The sequence below is a fragment of the Tachypleus tridentatus genome, chromosome 6 (genome assembly GCF_004210375.1).
Source record: "Tachypleus tridentatus isolate NWPU-2018 chromosome 6, ASM421037v1, whole genome shotgun sequence".
Classification (NCBI taxonomy): domain Eukaryota; kingdom Metazoa; phylum Arthropoda; class Merostomata; order Xiphosura; family Limulidae; genus Tachypleus; species Tachypleus tridentatus.
In genome coordinates, this window is record NC_134830.1 from 85493116 (window position 1) to 85516661 (window position 23546).

The following is a 23546-nucleotide window of genomic DNA, read 5'->3' on the forward strand; positions in this document are numbered from 1 at the left end:
CTCTAATTTACCTACATTCAAAGAATAATAACAATTTACTTGATTATGAAAATGTTCTTAAAATTTCTTTTCAATTCCTACATGAGCTGAAAATGCATTATTAACTTTTCTCTTCAACTCGGCAGACTTACCGAAGTAACAGAGTTAACATTAGCTGTATGCTGGAGCAGGAACCTAACCATGTTGACTTGACCAAAGTGACAGGCAACATGCAAAGGAGTGTACCCTGCATTAGTTTCTGGATCATTCTCTGCATCATTCTTTACCAAAATTGCTGCCACATTTACATGATCCTCTTGGGCACAAAGATGAAGTGGAGTAAGACCATTCTAAATATACAATAATTCAAACACATCAATGATATGAATTATTGCTTAAAAAACAAGAAAATCTTTAGAATGTTTAAAAGTTGTAAAAATAAGTAACACTGAATACTCCAAAGACTTTTGATGTTATTTGATTGATTTTAATAACTCTCACCAGGTAAGAAAAACAGTAACACTAATGATATAACTTCTACTATCAAAAATCAATCATGATATTGTCTATTTACAGCCTTAGAAAAATAAGTCGCATATTTTTCTCTTCTACAAACATTCAATGAAACATATCCTTTATAGATTAATAAATACTTACTCAAAACTAACACCAACGTCCTCACAAAAACACCGGTTCTGTTGACTAAATCTTTATATTTCAGGTAATGAGCTAAATTAGAAGTTAAAACATTCATTGAATATCTTATCTTCCTACACTCATACATACATATTCAGAAGGATTATCTTCAGAAGAAAGCTTCATGTCTTGATGACACAAACACACTGAACAACCTGGCACTCCTATCTAACCATGTCATAATGAACTTTTGTAAAAGTTAAAACACTTCTAATTTCTATCAACTAGACCTCTAAGTCATCAATGCAAGTATTAATATACCAATCAGTATTTGAATATATACATATTTTTAAAGTGCATACATTTAGGAGGATGAGATAGCAAAAATTAAACAAATTCCTACTTTAGCCTTCATGTTTACATCAGCTCGGTGTTCAATCAACAGTGTTGTCATATCTGTGTGGCCTTCCTGAGCAGCTAGGTGAAGAGGAGTGAAACCAGCCTAAAATATATAAAAACATAATCAAGAACAAAACCTCTTATGGTATAAAAACACATTACTATAAGTACACAAACAAAGCTGCAATAACAAAGTGTTGGCTGAAATAAGAAGTTTATTATTATCAATATTTGATAAAGTAAAGACCCTTTTTTCCCAACTTTAATAATATCATACAATTTCAGTAAAAAAAAAAGGTTTCTATTACAAAATTAATACATACTGTAAATAAGATTTTGCCCATGAAAGCCCAAAAATATTTAAAACAAAAATATGGTTTCTTTCAGTATTATTTCCTAGAAAAACAACACTATTCAAATTTTGAAAAATTTCTTACTTTAGATTCAGAATTTGCTTTAGCTCCATATTCCAAGAGAGTTGTTGCAATATCCATCTGGCTCTTTTTAGCAGCAATATGGAGAGGGGTATAACCATTTTTTGCAGTAGCATGAGGGGAAGCTCCTTTGTCAAGCAACAGTAATGCTACATTGACATGGTCATAATGTGCTGCAACATGGAGTGGTGTTACACCATTCTAAATAACAAAACATAGTAATCTGTATATCCCTACCATAACATTTATCAAATCTTCCCTAAAATTAAATTAAGCTGCTCTTTATCAGTAACCAAGATATTATAACTACAAGTTTTAAATATTTTAACCACACTGATTAAACAATAAAAATAATAATCTCACTGAAACAACTGTTAGTTGACATCTCCTATTTCATTTGACTGTATACACTGTGATATCAAACACACAGCTTTCCTTGTACAATGTAAGCTGTACTGTAGCTTTAAGAATATAAGTTTAAACACAGCCTAGACCCATTCTAAACTATATTTTCTGTAACTAATTTTTTATAACATATTTATAAAAAATACATTCTAACACAAAAAAAGAAAAACTAAAGATAAAACAAAATTGTCAACAATACAATCATAAATTTTAGGATTAAGTAATTTAGATCCATAGCATGATTTACGTCTACAGTGTTAAGAATATTACATTAAATAAATTCTGAAGTCTTACTACATCATTACACTTCATCTCTTCTGATTAACGTCTGTGTATCTTGATAATGGTTGTGCAGTGTAGTTACTACTGTAAAAAGACTTCATCATAAGGCTGCAATGTATGAAACGTCATTCTCCCAACAGAATTTTCATAATCATCTGTTACATAAGGACCACACATTCCAGCATTCACTTCAACAGTTCAATCACATAAAAATCCATTGGCATTGTATCCAACAACTTACTGTTATGTTTTTGTAAGGAAATATATGGATACTTGGATACTCATTTCATTCTCCAGATGCTTGAAGTATGTGATAGTTAAACAAATATGTCATTAAAGCATCTTGTGTACGTATGATTTGTGTTGCTTTTTCTTCTTGTTACATAAAATTTCCTGGAACAATATTAATGTTTTCGCTACTGAACTTTGTATTCATGGATTCTCATACAAGATTCTGTTACAAGATGCCACACATTGCTTGACGTATCTAGAGTAAGACTTGTATGCAATAGCCCTTTTAAATGTAAAATTTTTTGGTGACATCAAAGTATGTATTAAATGCCAAACTAAGTAAAAAAAAAAAAGTAGTTCTGATATATTTCACTTTCTTTGTCTTTATATCAACCATAGTTGTCACGTGACTTGCAGACATGCATATTCAAAACCATTTTAATGTAATGTACTCAACTCTCTGTATTACTTGAAGTAAAACTGGTGTTGGATAACTTACTTCCTAAAGCTTTACTAAAGCTATGATTTACACATTGTGTTAAAAGTTCCAAAAATATACAAGCATACAAATATATCTATTTTAATAAAATAAAATAAAAAATAATAGGTTTACCTTTCCCTGTGCATCAACTGGAGCATCTTTCTGAAGTAAAAGTCTTGCAACTTTAATATTTCCATACTTAGCAGCTAAGTGAAGGGGAGTAAAACCTTTCTGCAAGTTTCAAAGAGGCAAACATATCCCACGTTTAAGAAGTATAGTTGTTACTGAACCAAATAGGAACAATAAACTTGTACTGAATTTCAAACTCAAAAAACATTATCATAAAAGAACATACTAAAATTAACCTCAAATACACTAGTTTTAAATACAGAAGTATCAGTTAGTGCATTTCAATAATATTTAAACTACACACAAATTTATTTTACAATAAAAGGACTTTAATTTATAACCTGTCCAGTCATGACAATCATAAAGGTATTACCTACAACAGGAGATTTTACACTACAAACAAAAATTTAAAAGCCTATAACAATTTTTCTTAAAGTTTCTATATTTCCATTTAATAAACCTAATGAATTTCCAAAATTAGAATTTAGCTCTCTGGGAAAAGTTATGTTAACAGCAACATGTACAGTTTTACTTCTTAATTTAGATACTGCATATAATGCATAGTTATTAAGAAAACATAACTTTACAAATTTCCAAACACCTTCTTGAAAATTTAGAAGTTAGCAGTTACTATCTTTAGTTTGTTAGCATTCAGATTTTAACCAATAATACTCAAAATTATTAATACCTAAAATCTTGTCACTAGAAGTCTATAAATTGAAAAATTGATGAAAGTATTATGACTGTTGGGACAACACTGTTTGTATATTTGATTGTACCTATTTTTTATGTGAGGCCATTTAAAGCAAAAGAAATTTGTCACAGTGCTTTTATCACTTGAAACTCCTACATTTAGGACCTTAAGTTTTTCATATTATACAAAAAACTATATAATACTAAAGTTCACTGTCTGACTGTTTGCATTTACAGCATTTAAATACCAATGCAATAAATTAAATGTACGGAAATAAGCATTTTGCCACTTTGTTAAAATGCCAAAAAGTACCAACTTTGTAGTAATTTGGAGAACCTCAGATGATGAAGTCAGAGCACTTAAAAGATTCTGATGATTCGTTGGCTAGCAAATGCAAATTTTAACAAAGTTCTCAAATGAAAAACAGACAATACCTTAGTAGTTGCAGTGAGTGATGCTCCATTGTCTAATAAAACAGAAGCCACCTCTTCCTGTCCTTCTTTAGATGCAATGTGAAGAGCTGTGTACATATCTTTGGTTGTAGCATCCACTGCTGCCCCATGCTGAATCAACAAACTCACAATGTCCACATTACCAAGTCGAGCAGCAATGTGCAAGGGAGTCTGATGTTCCTATTAAAAAAACAACATTTATACAAATGTACTCAAATTTAGAAAAGAAATTTCACGAAAACTGGTGTAAAACAATCATATGAACTGCACAACTGAATAAATTATATGAAAAAGTTATTTTATTACTCACACGCATATCTTTCCTTCTCACTTATTCCAAAAATATAAAAAAAATCAAAGAAATAAATCAACAAAATTAAAAGCATGTAATTCATATTAGTTTAAGAAAATATGCTCAAATAATGGAAAAAATTTGAAACTTGTAAAAAAAGTGCAAAACACTTGCTCTAGCTTTAGCATCCACACGAGCACCATTTCTTAAAAGAATACGAATAATATCGGCTTGATTAGCTCTTGCAGCCAGATGGATTGGAGTTTCTCCTCGGACAGTTGGAATATCTGGATCAGCTCCATGTTGAATCAAGAAGATAACAATATTCATATTTCCCATAAAGGCAGCCACATGGAGAGGTGTAAGACCAGACTAAAAAAATTACATTCATGCATTTATATATATTTCTCCAAAAGAAATATAAAACTTGGAAAAATAAAACTTTTTAATACATTGAAAATGTAATACAATTCTTTTGCTACTTCTAAAACATTAAAAAAATAATTTTATTACTCACATAAAATTTTGGATTCAGTTAGTATAAATCAAAATTAAAATTTAAAAATATTTTTAATTCATTAGAATTAGATCTTGAAACATTAGATTAAATTTGTTTTTAGCTTTTGGCATTTTAAAGTAAAAAATGATATAGCTAACTGATTGAATGCATTTAACTCATGTCATGTTAGCTTCTTAAGTTATTAAATAAATTATTGAGGAAACTCAGAATTAGATATCAAACCCTGAAACACACCTCTGTTCTAGCTTCAATAGAAGCTCCATGTTTCAAGAGCAGTTCAACTACTTTAATTCTGTTTTTTTTACATGCAATGTGAAGTGGAGTAAAACCATTCAGGGCTCTTGCATTAGGATCAGCTTTACGATCAAGAAGAAGTTTGGCCACTCTAACATGGCCACAGTGAGCAGCTACATGTAAAGCTGTAAGATAGTCCTGAAAAAATAATTATTTTCTTTAAATAACACAGTAAAAACATTATAATTCGTATTATTTTTCATGTTGTAAAAATCAAGTTAAAATATTTAGATAATTATGTTTTGACAAAATTTATCTACAGTAATTTTGTGCTGTAGTCATTTTGTTTTTCATTCATTGCTTCTTTTAGTGTTTTCCATAGTATTTTATGAATAAAATTGTAAGACTACTCTACATACTCTATACTTGTTTTAAAAAAATCACATATTACATGATTTTAATATAATCAGGAAAGTATGAAAATATGTCAAATTTTGCAAAGAGAACTAAGTGATAGGTTCCTTTAAAAAATATTATTTTACTTTGAAGAATAATTTAATAAACTCATGCTATCTCTTGAAAAAATAATTATATTTTTTTGGAATGGTATATATTTAAGAGGCATAACCTAATATAATTACCCAGGGCAGAATCTACTAACAAATATTTATTTACTTTTGTATTTTACTTACAACTGTAACATCATCTACAGGAGCTTTATGATACAACAAAATCCTAGCTCCATCTACATGGTCACCTTGAGATGCCATGTGAAGAGGAGCAAGACCATTCTGAAAAAAAAAAATCCGAATTTATATTATCAAATCTAAATCCATTTCAAGAAAACAAATCCAATTTAATGTAAAAATAAGAAAGAATATTACACAATTTTTAAAAAAATAATTCATTTTTAACATCAATAACAAATCTTAAGAGCTATAAAATGTTAGTCCAATAGCAGATGAATCATTATTTTTCACTAAAAAAAAAATGTTACTATTTCCTATTTTTAAAGTTAATCATTTAATTAATTAAAATATTTTAAACATGTTATAATTGAACTCTAGAAGCTTTTAAGCCAGCACACACTAAAAAGAATGGTTTACTTAAAACAATATGCATTGACCAGTCTGCCAGCTGAAGAAACTTTAATAATATACAAATTGTTTATAACACTGTCAGAACAATTTTAGTACCAGATTGAATGTGCTGCAACCAATATATAACTCTTAAACTGGATTATGAATATCAACAAGCCATATCATAAATAGAAATAAAAATAACCCACAATAGTTATGTCAAAGATAGAATAAAAATGGAGAAATAGTTAGTTGTTAACTAGTATATTCTACTACAAATATAAATATCATACAAAAAATTGATAAATAATAAAAATAGCAAAATGTCACTCAAACAGTAATTAGTGACAAAATGAGCTGCAGAGTTGATGAAAAGGAAAAAAAGTTAAAAATAAGAGGGTCCTTAAAAATGTTATAACAACAATTTACAGCTTACAAGTGTGTAAATTTCTGTTATTTTTTACAAACTATAGTTCACAATGTACTCTAAACTCCAACACCTACTGAAAGTGTTTGCTTCCAAATTATTTTTAGTTTTCTACATATCACCAGATTTAAATTTACAAACTTATATAAGTTATTTTTATTCTTCACCTGTTGAAGGCAGTTAATTGTTATAGTACACATAACATAGTAAACAACTTGTTACATAATTTTCTATTGCTACTTTCTTCTTGACCCTTATGCTCTTTATCTAAAGAAATTCAAATTCCATAGATAAGGAATATAATTCTTACTGTTAGTTTTCTTCTATCTCTTTTAATGCATGTTCCACAACATTTTAGAGGTTATATTTTACTGCACATAAACCTGACATTATAACAGAACTTTAACATTTTGAAAATATTTATAAAACTATTTTTAATATCTTAATATTTTTAATTAAATATATTTCAACTTAAATTAAAGAGACATAAAACAATACCCCAAGTAATAAAAACACTAAAAGTTGTTAACTTTCTGTGCACCTTTGTTTTAGCTGTAATAGGGGCACCTCTTTCAAGCAACAAATCTACAACATGATCATGACCACTGCGAGCAGCACAGTGAAGAGGTGTAAGACCATCCTGCAAAACAAAAATATTTTACATCAGAACATTTTATATTAAACACTTCTAAATCTTCTCAATCTTATATATTTCATACTCTTTCTGTTAAAATTCCAAAACTGTTATTAAAAAAAAGTTATAACGATAAAGCCATCATTTCTTTAAACAGGTCTTAAAACCAATGTTTTTCTTAAGATACTTCCAAAACAAGTTAGCATTAAGTACAGTGTTGTATCAATCCTCATCCGTAATTTGAAACACTAACCCAATCTAACTTTACCTATTAATAATATCTATATATACACATCATTTACTCATTTCCAGTGTTTACGCAAATGCTAAACTGTACTTGATTTTATCTCTTTTTTTTTTTCACATACACACCACCAACAAAACAACTGTGAATAATTAATGCAAGAGCTTAAAGAAATTAAGAAATTTCAACTTATACTTACAACAGCAGACACAAATTAATGATTCATACTTACCCTAGTAGATGCATCAATTTTAGCCCCTTTGTCTAAAAGTAAGGTTGCCATGTTTGCTTTACCCCATTTTGATGCTACGTGAAGAGGAGTTATTTGATGCTAGGAACAGAAAAAACAGAAAGAGAAATAATTACTTCTAGCAACTAATAATAATAGAACACTTCTTTACTAACAATTATAATTCAAAACACAGGATTAAATTGCTGAAATTTGTTGTATTAAACACTCATAGTTACAAAAAATATGTATTTTAAAGTAAATATAAAAATAAATATGTTTATCCCTTATAATTAGATATAAAGTAGAATTTATTAGTTTGAATTATAGGAGATAAACATATTTATTTTTTATATTTACTTTAAAATACATATTTCTTCATCATATACCATATAACCAAAAGCTAAAAAAAATTACAGATAATATTAACTTAAATTAAAGAATGAAGTTACCTTAGCAGCATAATTTATTTCAGCACCCTTCTCAAGTAGAAGTCGACCAATACTGTCATTGCCATAGTGGGCTGCAATGTGTAGTGGAGTGAAACCACTCTGAAAATTTCACAAATATATGTATTTTCTCTTTAACAATACATTTACCAGTCTTTCAGACATAAAAAGTTAACTTTTTAAATTACCAAAACAAATATTTCAAATAATATAAAATTACAACAGAGAAAGCACATGAACAAAGTTCATGCTAGATTATTGCTAGTAAGTATTAAAAACACAGACATTTTCATTTTTATTCATTATTTTCCTCAATACTAATAGTCCTACATATATTCTAAATTAGCAGCCAATATTAATATAATTATACTTTCTAAACCTTTGGAATACCAATGTTGAAAATAATACTACTTTCTGATTTACTATTTGTAAAGTCTCAAATACATAATAAAAAATATCATTGTGTATATATTATGAAAGATAAATCAGAAATACAAAATATATTCAAGGTTTCTGCATTTTACATTTAACCTTGCATTAGTAGTTACAAGATGGCCAAGTTTAAATTGGATGTACTTAGCTTGGTTACAGTACAGTCTCAGAATGCTGTATTTCTTCTAAATATGTCTGTGTTTTCTATATTAGGTAATTTTCAAAACAAGAAACTGTTACAATATGTTTAAATTCTATACCTTTGAAGTAATATCTGGGTTATGATCATTCTGAAGAAGCAGAGCAGCTGCCTTACAATCATCTTTCTTTGCAGCAATGTGGAGGGCAGGAAGACGAACTCTTCCTTTGGCATCGTTTTCTAGTAAAACTGCTACAACTTTGTCATGGCCTTGCTGGAGAGCTACAGCAAGGGGGGTAAAGCCATCCTATGGAGCAAAAACATACACATGTAATATTCAGAACAAAATAAATAAAATACAAACAAATAATTTTAAAAACACTAGCTTACATCTTTAAATTATTTTAAAATAATTTCATCAACAATAAATTTGATATGATGAATTATAACTAGTATAAAAAAGGACGATATCTGTATAAAAAAAAACCTTAAGAAGTTAAAATGAAACAAGAATGAAATATTCATACCTATAAAATAGTACCTGAACTTACCACCAAATACTGTTAGTGTAAAAATATATTACAAAATTTTGTCGCTCTATAAGTCATGTAATAAACATCCTAATTCTGGTTTAAGCCTCATCATTATTACTAATTATCATTTGATTTAAACATCCCAATTAACTTTGTTTCAATTTTATTTAAACATTGTTACAGTAATTTTTTGTTTACTAAAATAATCCACACTAATGAAATTTGTAGAGACAAAATACTGAGTAACTACTAATTCATTTTTATAATTCATGACTGCTTCTTATGCATATAAATCGATGTAAAAATGTACAATAGGCATGTTTGTGAAATATTATATAACAGTGCCTTGGGTTAACGAAGAAAAAGAAAACTGAAAGTTCCTCTGACTTAAGTCACAAAAACACATGTATCACCTTAACTTTTAAGTATATTTTTGATGTTTTAACTTAAAAAACACTGACTGAAACCATCCAGAAAATTTAATAATTGTCACAACAGGAATTTCCTTTAGCTCATAAACTTAAATGGACATTCGTGATGATGAGAAACCCACATAAAGTAAAAATGCATCTCAGGATGGCTGGTATGGGTATTAATACTTTTACTAATAAAGCATAGAACAACATTTCAACATTCTCTGTTAATCTAAATATGACCCTAGCAAGATCGAAACATTGTTCTCTGCTTTATTAGTAAAAGTGTTAATACCCATACTAGCCATCCTGAGCTACATTTTAAATGGACATTATAATTGTTCTTTTATTATTTGGAGTTAAGGAATTTAATTGCACTATCTAAAGATTATATTCCTTTAAACTGCATGGATTTGTCTGGTTGCACAGCTACAAAGTTAATACTTTCCTAATCAGAAAATATATTTCAAATAGATACCTCTGCATACAGAAATGCTGTTTCCCTTCTATGTCTGCTTATACAACTTGCATGCCTCTAGCCTTCAACTAGTTACCACCTAAATTCATGTGTTTAACATAAACTGCATTAGTGCAGGATGGCATCATCACGTGACAATAGTCCTCCACCAACAAATAACTGACACAATCTTCATATGTAGTAACGCACCCTATACACTTGCACTTGTAATAATTTCATTCTCAGACAAGGCATGGGAAAAACATGATGCACCAGAAGTGATGAAGTTGGTTAATTAGAAATATTTTATTAGATTAGACAAATGCTAACATCTGTGATGATAACTCACCTCTCACATAGAAATGTAAGAATTCCATTTGAAATGGTGAAAGGGCCAGTGCAAAATTTAACTAGCTGAGCTCCCTCAGAATGTGCATATTAGAGTTTGACACCCAGTGGCAGGGAATCCATAGGAACAACTTATGGGAAACCTCATCTCATCTCAGCCAAGAAAACAGTGAAGAAAAGGTAAAAGAGCCCAAAGTGTTACAGAAATTGGTGGAATATGAACATGACCAACTAAGCAGCTGCACACAAGTCATTAACAAGTTGGTATGAGTAGTAAACTAGCACATTTTTCTGAGAATCTTTCAGCTGATTTGCTCCAACCATCCACATTTTTAAGTTTAACAAAGAAAATATTTAATCTATATCAAATCAAATTCAATAAATAATAAATTAAAAGTATGTGGAACAACAAAGCCCTGTAACCTATCTTAAATGTGTAACAGTCAAACTATCTTCGTATGGAATAAATTTTATAAAGTCAAGCTCTTAAGCTAAATTATTTTGATGTTACCTTATAATTTAACAATATTTTACTTAAACCAATTTCATTAAAACTGAATAAAATGACAAAGAATTACCATAAAATGAAATCTTAAATGAATTGTTAAACATCTCTTCTTTACCAATATCTTGTGTTTATTATGTTGTTCCTTACTTTTTTAAAAATGTTATTTTTATATTTTAATGGCTCATAATTCAAGGCAAAAATAATGTTTGTTTTGCCTTTCTTCCTTGTGTAGTTTTAAAGCTCAGAGTAAAGACTTAAAAACAAATCAATATTGTAAAAGTATAAATAAAATGGGGGTCAATCTTAAAATATTCATAATTTGTCATGGTGTCAATTTCACAATTACAACAGAAGAGCTGTTTTTAACAAATAAATTAATATAAAAAATAAAACCTTAACATTTCAAATGTGTAATTTTTCTTATTCTAGGTTCAGTTGGTTAAAAATATTTCATAAACTATACAAGTGTTCTTATGCATTTTCCTGCACTAGAATCCAAACAAAGTTAAAATCTTGATCAAGATTCTTTAAAAATTTATAGTATCACTTTAAGGAAGAACAACTTTGATAAAATGAAGTATACTAATTTGAAATCATGCATATACTCTCAACCTCAGCAACATTTCTTGCAGAATAACCAAAGTTTTATTAGAAAGCTTGGAAAAAATATAAAGAATGAAATAAACCTTGTACCACTAAATTTTAGCATAACAATATGAATATATAATAATTATCTAAAGTAAACTGAGGATGCTGTTCTAAAAGTTACTACATATTCCTTTACCTTCTTCTTTGCTTATGATTTTTGGTAATATTTTACTGAATTTTATATATATAACAATGTAATAAACCTTTTGCTATTATTATGCTTCAAAAATTTGCACTGGTTTTGCTTAGCCTTTGTGAAAAATTGCAGACATAAAAGCAAAATCCTCAAATTTTCATGTTTTTATAATTCTACCAAAAAAACAAGTACAAATCCACACAGTTTTGATGCATGTATTAAAACACAATCTATTCAAATTTATATAATGAAAGATTCCTAAGATAGATAAGTGCTTTTATAAGTAAGTGTAAAAATGTGTATAAATATACAAAATAATGAACCTTTAAATGGTATATTATTTTACGTATCTATTTTTTTATGTTTATTTATTTATTTGTTTATTGTGCAACTCCTGAAATAAAAAACAAAATAAACATGCTTAGTAAAACTCTTAGAATATACTTATGTATGGCCATAAAAGTGAAATAATCCTGAATAGAATCTGTGCCTTTTGAAGAATATCTAATAAATATAGCTAACAGAGAGTTCTCTAAAATTATATCCAACCTCTGTTGCAAGGCTTTGATTAGCTCCATTAGCAAGTAAGAAGCAAACAACATTGTCATGGTTCTCTTGTGCAGCCATGTAAAGAGGAGTGAAGCCATTCTGAGACTGAACATTAACATTGGCCCCACTCTGCACCAGAATCTTCACCACAGCCTCTTGACCAGCTAGGGAGGCTATATGTAAGGCTGTATTTCCTTTCTGTTGGGCAGAAAAATATGAGAGTACAATTTTCACATTCATCCACACATGTAAACCATTATTAATACTTAACAAGGAATGTGTGTGTGTGTGTGTGTGTGTGTGTGTGTGTGTGTGTGTGTGTGTGTGTGTGTGTGTGCATGTTTTCTTATAGCAAAGCCACCTCAGGAAATCTGCTGAGCCCACTGAGTGGAATTGAGCCCCTGATTTTAGCGTTGTAAATCCGTAGAGATACCGCTGTACTAGCGGGTGACAATAGGGAATAAAGATTACTTTTACCATGATGAGATACATGGTACTCTATCTATATTGGCTTTATTTTCAATTAAATCATTACATAATGTAAAGCCTAGATATGTTGATGAACAAACATTTTTTGTATTAACATATACTTTTCTCTTACAAAATAAGTGACATTTTCTAAAATATAATTAACCCTTTCATTAACAACATGGGTAGATTATGTACCAACAAATTATATATTACCACTAACATTGACACATTTTATCACAGTACCTTATAAAAATTAATCATAGAGGCAACTTTTTGGATACATCATAAATATATTACATAAAATATTAAAAAAAAAGAGAAATATAAATATTGAGTGTTTGATAACACTCTAAGACAAAAGTGAGAAACAAAATAAGTCAGTTATTAATCCAAAGTTTCATTCTTTTTTATTGTCCCTTTCCTTTTTCAAATTAAAATATGCTTAAGAATTAGGTTTTAATAAAATATTTTATGTAACCAGACAGAAATTAAATACTTAGAATGCCTTAATTCTGTAAAAAATGTAATGATACAAAAAAGTATAATCCTGTTCCATTAGTTCACTTTATGGCAGCTAAAAATCCACTCAAATTTATTTTTTGAAATTATGCTTTTAAAAACATATTTAAAAAAAACACATTTCATTTGTAATGGTACACTAAAATCCTAGAGCTGACAAAACAAAATAAAAATAATGAGACAGACTAATACTCAGTTTTGAAGATTATGATAAAATTAAAAGTTCTAAAACAATCACTCTGACATAATGAAATTTTTCTTTTGTTCTTGTACATAAACTTACCTTAGTAGCAGCATTAACATTAGCTCCTCGCTTCAAAAGCTCACTAACAATGTTCACATGGCCCTCTTTAGATGCAAGGTGCAAGGCATTCAGTCCATTCTATACAAGATACATCTTTTTATTGTAGAAAAGGGTCTAAGTTATAAGTCATACAACAAGATGTTCTAATTGTTTAAATAAAATATAAGAAAAAAGTTTATATTAGAGATTTACCTTCACAAAATGCCACACACAATAATCTTCTGTATTCAATGAATACAGACAAAAATCTAAGATACTGTTGTTAGCATATAAAAATTGATTTTGATTTGTAGTATCCTATTTGTTTAAAAAAAAGAAAATATCACTCCAGCTTTCTCTTAAAAATACTTTAATGAAATAACATATATGGCAATTCATTTTTCTCAAACAGCATAAAATAGTCAACTTACAGCATTGCTGGTATTGATATCAATACTCCCCTTCAGATATTCTAAGACTTTTTCAAAGTTGCCTGCCCTGGCTGCTCGCAGAAAGCTAGCATTACCATCAGTCTGAAAAAAGTTAGTTACACAAATAAGGACAAGTTATACTGATTAAAAATAAATCTGTTTGAAAGTTTTTAAAATGTTGTTTCTTCTATTACATAATATTAACTGCAAAACTATGTGTTAAAAATTGAAAAATGCACTTACTTTCTAGTTTTCCCTTTGTGAATTGAAAGCAATACATTAGATCCATAATATTAAATTTAAAAATGACATATGCATTCTAGCAATTTTTTTTGAAATAACATTCAATAACTAGAAACAATTTCTTCATAATCAGTATGCAAGCTCTTGTGTATAATTTATTTAAAAATGAAAAGACATAAATGATAGACTCACAAGGGGAAAAACAAAGTATAGTAATAAAGACATACAGTTACAAAATATCAATGAAATACTTTACCATAAAACAACCGAGTTTACAAATCTTGAATTTCTTTTAAAGAAAGCCTTCTAATTGTAAAGAATCACCATGATCTAAATAACTGATAAACATTCTTCCAACTAAAAAACTCTTTAATCAATTTATATTTCATATATGCTGTGACTGATACATTAGTATTTATTTTTCAAATTGTCTTTTTGTTTTGTGTATATGTGTTTGCACTAATTTTTTATAATTTTAATGTTTGGTTGTATTCTGCTGTTTACTTTATGGTTTATGTGTATTAAATCTATTGCTCTTCCAATGATTACTAAACTTCCTGTTTTCAATATCATTAAGAATTTATTTGTACTTATATATCAATACACATTGTTTTCAGTCTTGCTGATGATGGAATAAATATATTCCAAAACGTTTGATTTATCATACAAGTAAAACATTTTTCATCTTTTCAACTATGTTTATCTTCATTAGTAAAAAGACTAAAATACAGAGAAGAAAAATGTTATTTCAATACATAAGTGAAATTAATCAATGTTTGTTGAATTTATGAGTTCAGTGTCAAAAACATTTTTAGCATTAGAGGTGAGGTTTATCATATCTATTCAGTTACACAATCACAAATATGGCAATTCATTTTTCTCAAACAGTGTAAAACCAGTCCCAAAATTTAGCTGGCCAATTCAGAAACATTATCCAATTAATAAACTAACAGACTATTATGAAAAGATACCATATAAGGCATATCAGGGTCAGATGAAAATCATTTTCAAAGTGAACAGCTGGAATAGTTAACAAGCTATTCATCTTGCTTCCCATCTAAAGGGACCACTTTAAATGTCTTAAGTAACATTTCAGCTTACAACCATAACAACTATCAAGCAATGGTAGTCATCTTACCAAACATAATTGGAGTTAACACACCAGAAAGGAGTATCCAGAGCAAAGTTCTAAAATGGGGTACAAGGAAAGAAGAGATGTTAACTGAACTTGAAGAAAATTTGGAAAGGCTTGTTAAGTTATCTTACCAGATACTTTGCTTGAAATGATGGATTTATTGACATGTGGCCAATTTCATGGTGCTATAACAGACAACAGTATGAAAATTAAGATGAAACAAATCACATGTACATCTTTAAAGAAAGCTCCACAGTAGGCAATGAAAGTTGAAACCATGAAAGTTGCAAATAAACAACTAAAGACACCTTCTAGAAGTTACAGGATCATCAGATTGAGTAGTACTGAAACATCCGAACTACTGAAAGGATTAGTACACAGAACAGAAGAAATAAACTACAACACAATAGATGTTTCAAATGAAACTTTAAAGGATATATTGCTAAGAAATGTAGGCAAAACATGTGTGAAGTAAGAACCCATTCAAAAGGATAACAGACAGAGGATCTATCATATTATACATATATATATATATAAATGGAATACCTGGTCATGCAGAAAGTGTGAAGAACCAGCAATTGTTAATAAGATAAGAAGAAAAAACCCAAAAGAGTCTTTGAGCCCAACTACACCAAAGATGCAATGAAGAGCTAACCAGAAACTGAAAAACAAGAAGCAGCTGATTTTATGGAGAACAATGCAGCTGAAAATAATGAGATAAAAAGTTCATTAGTTGAGTAAAATTGACCACAAAACCAGCAGATTATTGTGGTTGATTATTTGAAAACTGAATTCTGCCCTTTGAAAGTTTTAAATACACATTTTTATCATTTTAAATCATTATAAAAAAACAGACCAGCATATAAATTACAACATCATCACATTTAATGTGCAACATATTATAATTCTAACCCATGAATTTATTTTATAGAACATGGAAGTGCAACATAAGTTATATTTGAACCAAGATCCTGAAACTGTGAAGTAGGTACAAGATGCAGTCTAATTATAGTTCTTTTCTAAATATAACTTTGAGATGCTGAGGTAGTTCAAACATGCACATTCATCAACTCTTCAACCAATACAGACAAAAAATACAGTTCAAAACAACTATGATACTAAAAGTTGTCATAAAACTTGCCTGAAGTGAGGATAATGAGTCATAAATATCAACCTCTTGCCCACCAAGTTTTACTCACTTTTAGATTTGCAGATTTTGGTATACTGCAGCTCGTACAATTTGCATGGTTTCCAAACATCTTATATTGTCTAAATGAAATACTGATTAGCGTCATGGAGGGGTATTTTAATATTTCTTTTATACAAAAGACATAAGTAGAATACACTGCTAATAAAACTTACTTGATTTTTAATATATCATATCTGAAATCAAAATATTATAAAACTTAAAATCAATATACACAAGTCCTCATTTGAACAATATTATGCTATCTTAATTCTTATGAGATTTGAACTGGACCAGTGGAAGTTTAATAATGCATACGTAGTGAGGACTTGACGCTCCCTCGATTATAATAATGTATTTTATTAGCTTATTTTTTGCATACACTGCTGGCCAAAATCTTATGGCCAACGAACATAAAGAAAAAATATGCATTTCGCGTTGTTAGACTCAACCACTTAATTGAGCAGAGCTTCGAAAGATGAAAATAAGAAACGGGAAAATAAAAATAAAAACTTTTTAGTATTTAATAGGGAAAATGTGAACACAATGAAATTAGCCTAAACACTAGCTCTACTCAAGTAAGTGGTCGAGTCTAACAACGCAAAATGCATATTTTTCTTTGTGTTCATTGACCTTAAGATTTTGGCCAGATGTGTATAACGCATCTACGGCAAGGATCGCGTAATACGAACAATGAGTTAGGTTAGTAATAATAGTAGGTCACCGTGTATGATAGTTATAGTTTACGAAGTTAAAAAGAAATAGCACGATAATCAGAACATTAGGTTTAAGAATATAAGCTGGTCACTTAAAATGTCGTCATCAATTCAATACAAAGATAACTTCATAAATGCAAACACACATATATAACGTTTGTCCATAAAATCACTCTCACAACATATAGGTAAAAAAAGAGAAAAGAATAAAACACATTTCAAATCAAAATAACCTTAGTCATCTTCAATATAAAGCCAAATAAAATAATGTATTTTTTGCAAAGCTGTATATATTCTCATTTACACAGTATACCAGATCTTTGGCTTATTTTCATCGTGCAATAAATGATAATGTTCATATAAAACTGCAGTTTCGTTTTCTTCTGTAAGCTTTCGTTTGCGATGTTCATATGCATGAAATGGACGCAACTAAAACTTCCAAATTCTTTAAAAGAAACAACGTTGAAAGGGTCTAGTTTTTAATAAATTTATTGATTTAATTTTTCCTGGATTTAAAAAACAAACGCATAATAAACATATAACCTAGTTATTCTATTTTCTTTGCAAAGAGAAAAAGTTTTGTTCAACATTTTGAAAAACAGATCTAAGATTTTTGTACCATATACTAGTTTCAATAATAAAATACTAAATCAGTACCGGTGACAGTTTGTGTTTTTCTAATAACAAAGCCACATCGGGCTATCTGCTAAGCTCAGCGAGGGGAATCGAACCCTGATTTTAGCGTTATAAATCCGAAGACTTACCGCTGTACTAGAGTGGGGCATACTGCTAAAAGACAAACACAGTAAAGATTTATCAATGTTTTATTTTTTACCATTTCGTCAGGATACAATGATGGGTTTTTTTAACAATCATCAAAGAAATATATTATTTCCCTTGCATTTAGTTTGCACAGTTCTTTGTAAATTCAACTTTTATCATGCTATTTGTTTGTTATTATCGGCATATTTTATTGATTTTTTCGTATGATAGATTTAAAGCAATAAACAATGAAACTTAGAAGAACACACCAAAAATACCCATAACCTCTAAAAATCAATCAATATATGAGGCCGCTAGCAGGTATTTCTAGACTACAAAACAGCATTTTTACGCTCGTAAGTCCACAGGAAAGATTGGTTCTGCTGAGCTCTTTCTATAAGGTTTTTTTGGAGTGTTGTAGTTCATTTCGTTAACTGGTAATTTTCATACAGGATAATAAAATCTAGTAGAACAGTGAAAGCTCTGAAAAATAAACTGGTAAAAAATGTAAACTAAAAACATAAGACAGATGTATGTATTTCTGTGTATATAAAAAACCATTTTGTTGCACTTGTCAGAATGGCGTACGATACTATAACGTCATACCTGCACTACAGGAAGAGAAATGTCGATTCACACTCTTCTTCTGATGGACGTAAAGGTCGACAATGCGCTTATGTCCTTATTATGAAACAAATCGTACGGCGCACAAAAAATGCTTTGCTATTTTATATTTTACTAAACATTTACACTCGGCATTTCGTTAACATTATCATAAGGATTCTTGGTCAATTTTATAAAACCTACCTGCCCTTGATCTTCGGCTACCATGGCAACAGCTAGAACAACTCTGGATAGAAGCTTGAGGTAGAGAAATAGGTGGGCAGATTCAAAACGACAAACAAAGTGAAATCACCACATTGACAGAATTAAGCATTACAGAACTTCACCTAGGACCAAAGCTTCTTAACTCTTTATATAAAGTTGTATTACATAATACAAATTCTACGAGGCACTGAATTAAGCAATCTGTCAAACGAAGCGGTTGCCACCACTCTTCTGATGATGTTACGTTGCCAAGTGATTCGATCTATCGTCGATGCAGCATTTCCAACTGAGACGTCAATATTGATTTTCTTGGTGACGCATGCTCTGGTTTTCTCTGCGGAACCCCATCGATGGTATTCACCAAATCCCGGCGCCAATACCACCGTCCATGTATTCACGTGGGCATAGTTTGTGAACGTCAACAACGGTCATCTTTTTATTAAACTGTCTGATTTTGAAACATAATATCAAACTTATAAACAGCAAATATTCAGAAATCGTAACTGAAGCCCCTTCTCCCCCAACTTTATCGTATTGCTACATAACATCAAAACGTTTTAATTAAATGTCACGACATAATTATAAATATAAGAAACTCTGTAACGAAAAATCAATGTTTAGCTAATATGTAAACAACTAACTACACACTTATTTTAACATAACAGTGTGAAAAAATGTGTTAAATTATAATAAAAGTTGGATACAACCTTTATACTATTGTTTAGTTATGAAGTATAAGAAATGACAATCATTAAAGAATATTATAAGAAAATAATGCTAATCTGGTAAATCTGTATATATTGTAGAGATATTAACGATATCTACGCTTATCTCTAATTTTGAACTACTGGCGGCCTGGCATGGCCAAGCGCGTAAGGCGTGCGACTCGTAATCCGAGGGTCGCGGGTTCGCGCCCGCGTCGCGCTAAACATGCTCGCCCTCCCATCCGTGGGGGTGTATAATGTTACGGTCAATCCCACTATTCGTTAGTAAAAGAGTAGCCCAAGAGTTGGCGGTGGTTGGTGATGACTAGCTGCCTTCCCTCTAGTCTTACACTGCTAAATTAGGGACGGCTAGCACAGATAGCCCTCGAGTAGCTTTGTGCGAAATTCCAAAACAAACAAACTACTGGCCAAAAAGAGCCAGTCAGTTAATAGCACCTTACCACCCATTTTTAACACTAAGTAATTTACTATATCTGTTACAACGCATCCACAACTTATAGTAAAGAAATATTGAGGTATAGCAAGGACTCAAACGCAGTTCACAAACTACGAAAACCTAAACTCTATCACAGGCCAACCCAAACTCAATTTGACCAAGATTCGACAACTGAATTCACAGTTAAAAGAATAACAAATAAAACAGGTAACTAATATGTTATTTGTATTTTTGTGAGATAACTTGCAATTAACGAAAACATGTAGCATAGAAAAATGAAGAAAAAAGAAAATTGGCTAAAATAATCGGATTTTAAAGGAACTTTCTTATTTAAATACGATTTAGATTTGATAAATGTTCAATAAAAATAAACCATCTCTAATGCAGCACCTTCCCAATTGTTCAATTGCAACTATAAATAAATTCAACTTTCCTGGTTTACACTATTTCTGTATTCTTCAGGTTACATATCCATATGCTGATGTTCTAAAAAATTCAGATATTATTAGTGCGCACCTACTAGCATAACGTAGTGATAACACAAGGAGCGACATTTCTAACAAAAAATAAACTAGTTCAGTTTGCTTGAAATTTCGGGCAAAGCTGCACGAGGACTATCTGCACTAGCCATCCATAATTTAGCAGTGAAAGACTTGAAGGCAGCTAGCCATCATCACTCACTGCTAACTCTTGTAGTGGGATTGACCAAAAATTATAACGTCCCCACGGTTGAAAGCGTGGCATTTCTGGTGGGGTGGGGATTCGAACACGCGAACCTCAAATTGCGAGTCCAATTCCACTGACAACCTAGCCATGCTAGACTCAAAAAGAAAAGAAAGAACACGATGCTTAAAAATAATCACAATGAATAAATCATTTTGTTCTTGTATAACAAAGTGTAGTAATAAATAGAGAAAAATCCTTTCTTACAAAAGAGGGAAAATATAAGACGTTTTGTATCTTTATAACGTAAATTTCCTAAAATCTGAAACAAATGAACTATCAGAATATTCTATACTGCTATAATATGAATGATATCATGGTAGGAATGAGCTAAGTGTGCAATACAAATTAAAATCGCAAAAGCACTTAAGAAAGTCAACACAGTAGAAACAAAATTTTCACAAAACCACAGATTTGTCAACTTGACGGACTAACATTGTTGGAAAGGCACAGCTCTCTTCTGCTTTCAATTTATGCAACTCTAAATGCACATGACCAAGTTACACTACTTTGGCTAAAAGCGATTTTCTTAGTCGAACTTATAACCTTGGTAATAAAAAGTAATAACAATAGCATTTTGTGCAACACTACTAACAAGCTAACAATACACTACTAGCCATATTCCATGATTAAGAGCACCTCCCGTAAGTTGCCGTAAATAACCCGCTATTTTGACAAGTGTGGGTGCACGATTGCTAATGTGATGTTTATCCGAGCGTTCGTCTGTGTCCCGTTTGAAAAATTGTGCATGCAGGCAAAGATTAACATTCACTTTTGAAATGATGGAAGAATTTCCCGCTATTTAATAACCCGCTATTTTAACAAGTGTGGGTGCACGATTGCTAATGTGATGTCTATCCGAGCGTTCGTCTGTGTCCCGTTTGAAATTTTGCGCATGCAGGCAAAGATTAACATTCACTTTTGAAATGATGAAAGAATAGGCATGAATAATAATAATGCCAAACACTATTTTATAAGCAGGATATTCTACACTAGATTGTTAGGAACTAATCACACTATCATCTACATTTCAAAATATGACGTAAATTAAAGAATACAAAACTAAATTTACCTACGTTATTACTGAGCACTGAGCGGCTCTTAGCATGATTGAAATAATCAACAATTAGTTTCACGATGAGCGATATACGTAGCTCAGAGTTTTGGCTCTAAGTGAAACCAAGATTGCAACACAATTAACCTTCTTAAACTATATATATAAAGAGAGAAAGAGAGAGAGGCACAAACGTACACATACAGTACATTATAAGACTACTTTTCACACGTCTACGCTGTCAACACGAGTAATCAAAACATCAGGGTGGTGCAACCCAAACAAAGAGTGATTAACATGGTAGCTAAAACCAAGATTTAAGACGAACGTATAAAAGCATGTCTACAGCGACAAAAAAAAATATTTCTAGTATGTGCAATACCCAGAGTTTATAACACACACAGATAGCAAAAAATTGTCACCAAAAAGTACACCTACGAAACTGTTACTTCGTAAACAATGGTCACCACAGAGGCTTCCATAACAAACACTGGAACTTAATAAACGGTGATCACTATAAAAGTAACTGTAAGAAACAATGGTACTTAAACAAAAACCACCATAAATGTAAGTGTAAATAAACGAACTAATTAACTAGTCGGTCATAATAAATCTTACCTACCTGCAACTGATAAATTGCATTACCGACAGATGGGAACCTTTTCATTAACATTTTCAACATGAAGAATGAATTAGGCTGGTTAGTTCTATAGCTTCTTGGTAAATTAATCACTTGGAAGTAATACACGAAAACAAAAAATTGGTCAGTTCGATAATCGTTGCAGTCAAAAACACGACTCCGTTCGAATCGATTCGTTCGCTCGAGCACAATGAAAGTATCGTTCGCTAAATAATCGTAAACCTCTAAATTACTTACTACAATAGTAGTAGTCTCGTTATGGTGAATTTTTAGAATACGCCAGAACTAAGAAGTCGAATATATATACCATTTACAGGATGAAAAAAAAAAAAAAAACTCAAAGCTCTGAACAGTTTTGGCAAAAACGCTCTTCCCCTGTGGTTGGCGAACTTCCCGATAACGTGTATGCCCAAATACTTGATGTGAATTTACGAAGATATTTTTAACTATCAGCTATTCAAATTTAGCAGAATCTTCCAAGCAATACAGATAAACAAAATGAGCTAACCCTATGTTATACAATGAAATAAGCAGTGGCGTATTTAGGTAGCTGCTAGAGGTGGCTCAGCCCTAGGGCTCATGATCTATTAAGATCATGGGGGTCCATTGATAACTTTATTCTATGTTAAATTACATGAAATGTAGGACACATAAAAATTATTAGCCCCTAGGCCCACACAACCTTAAATCCGCCACTGAAAATGAGTAATGAAAAACGACGTTGTTTAAATGAGATCAGTATTATTTCGTTTTCTTTAAAAATTAATTCACATTTTCCTTACATATACACATGCTTTCATATTTTTAGTTTTGCATAGTTTCTCTTCATTAAAAATTGGTTACTTATGTGTATGTACGCAACAATGACAGCAGGCACGTTTTCGCTATTTAAAAAAAAGTCATACATACACACAGACGTAGTTTTAATAAAATCGGACTAGAAATTAAATAAAAATAACAAATTGCTTTTCACTATAACAAACACTGCATCCGGATCACTA

The 23546-nt window shown here is 30.4% G+C and overlaps 1 protein-coding gene across 19 annotated transcripts in view; it reads right to left on the reverse strand.

The window, feature by feature from the left end:
• LOC143252947 (uncharacterized) overlaps positions 1 to 22905 on the reverse strand; it is a 229411-nt gene extending 206506 nt beyond the window's left edge. For 11 of the 19 annotated variants that reach the window (XM_076505865.1, XM_076505864.1, XM_076505863.1 and 8 more), the window contains exons 1-17: positions 22528 to 22837; positions 18947 to 19000; positions 14098 to 14199; positions 13667 to 13765; positions 12394 to 12591; positions 8923 to 9108; positions 8234 to 8332; positions 7785 to 7883; positions 7216 to 7314; positions 5861 to 5959; positions 5169 to 5366; positions 4589 to 4786; positions 4105 to 4302; positions 2980 to 3078; positions 1452 to 1649; positions 1019 to 1117; positions 132 to 329 (exon numbers count right to left, since the gene is read on the reverse strand). In XM_076505865.1, coding sequence (XP_076361980.1) covers positions 132 to 329; positions 1019 to 1117; positions 1452 to 1649; positions 2980 to 3078; positions 4105 to 4302; positions 4589 to 4786; positions 5169 to 5366; positions 5861 to 5959; positions 7216 to 7314; positions 7785 to 7883; positions 8234 to 8332; positions 8923 to 9108; positions 12394 to 12591; positions 13667 to 13765; positions 14098 to 14199; positions 18947 to 19000; positions 22528 to 22587 — 2283 coding nt within the window. In that variant the 5' untranslated portion in view covers positions 22588 to 22837. Of the gene's footprint in view, positions 1 to 131; positions 330 to 1018; positions 1118 to 1451; positions 1650 to 2979; positions 3079 to 4104; positions 4303 to 4588; positions 4787 to 5168; positions 5367 to 5860; positions 5960 to 7215; positions 7315 to 7784; positions 7884 to 8233; positions 8333 to 8922; positions 9109 to 12393; positions 12592 to 13666; positions 13766 to 14097; positions 14200 to 16674; positions 16897 to 18946; positions 19001 to 22527 lie in introns of those variants that run through there. The other 8 variants (XM_076505869.1, XM_076505868.1, XM_076505867.1 and 5 more) reach the window with 3 other exon arrangements.
• Between the last annotated feature and the right edge of the window lie 641 nt (positions 22906 to 23546).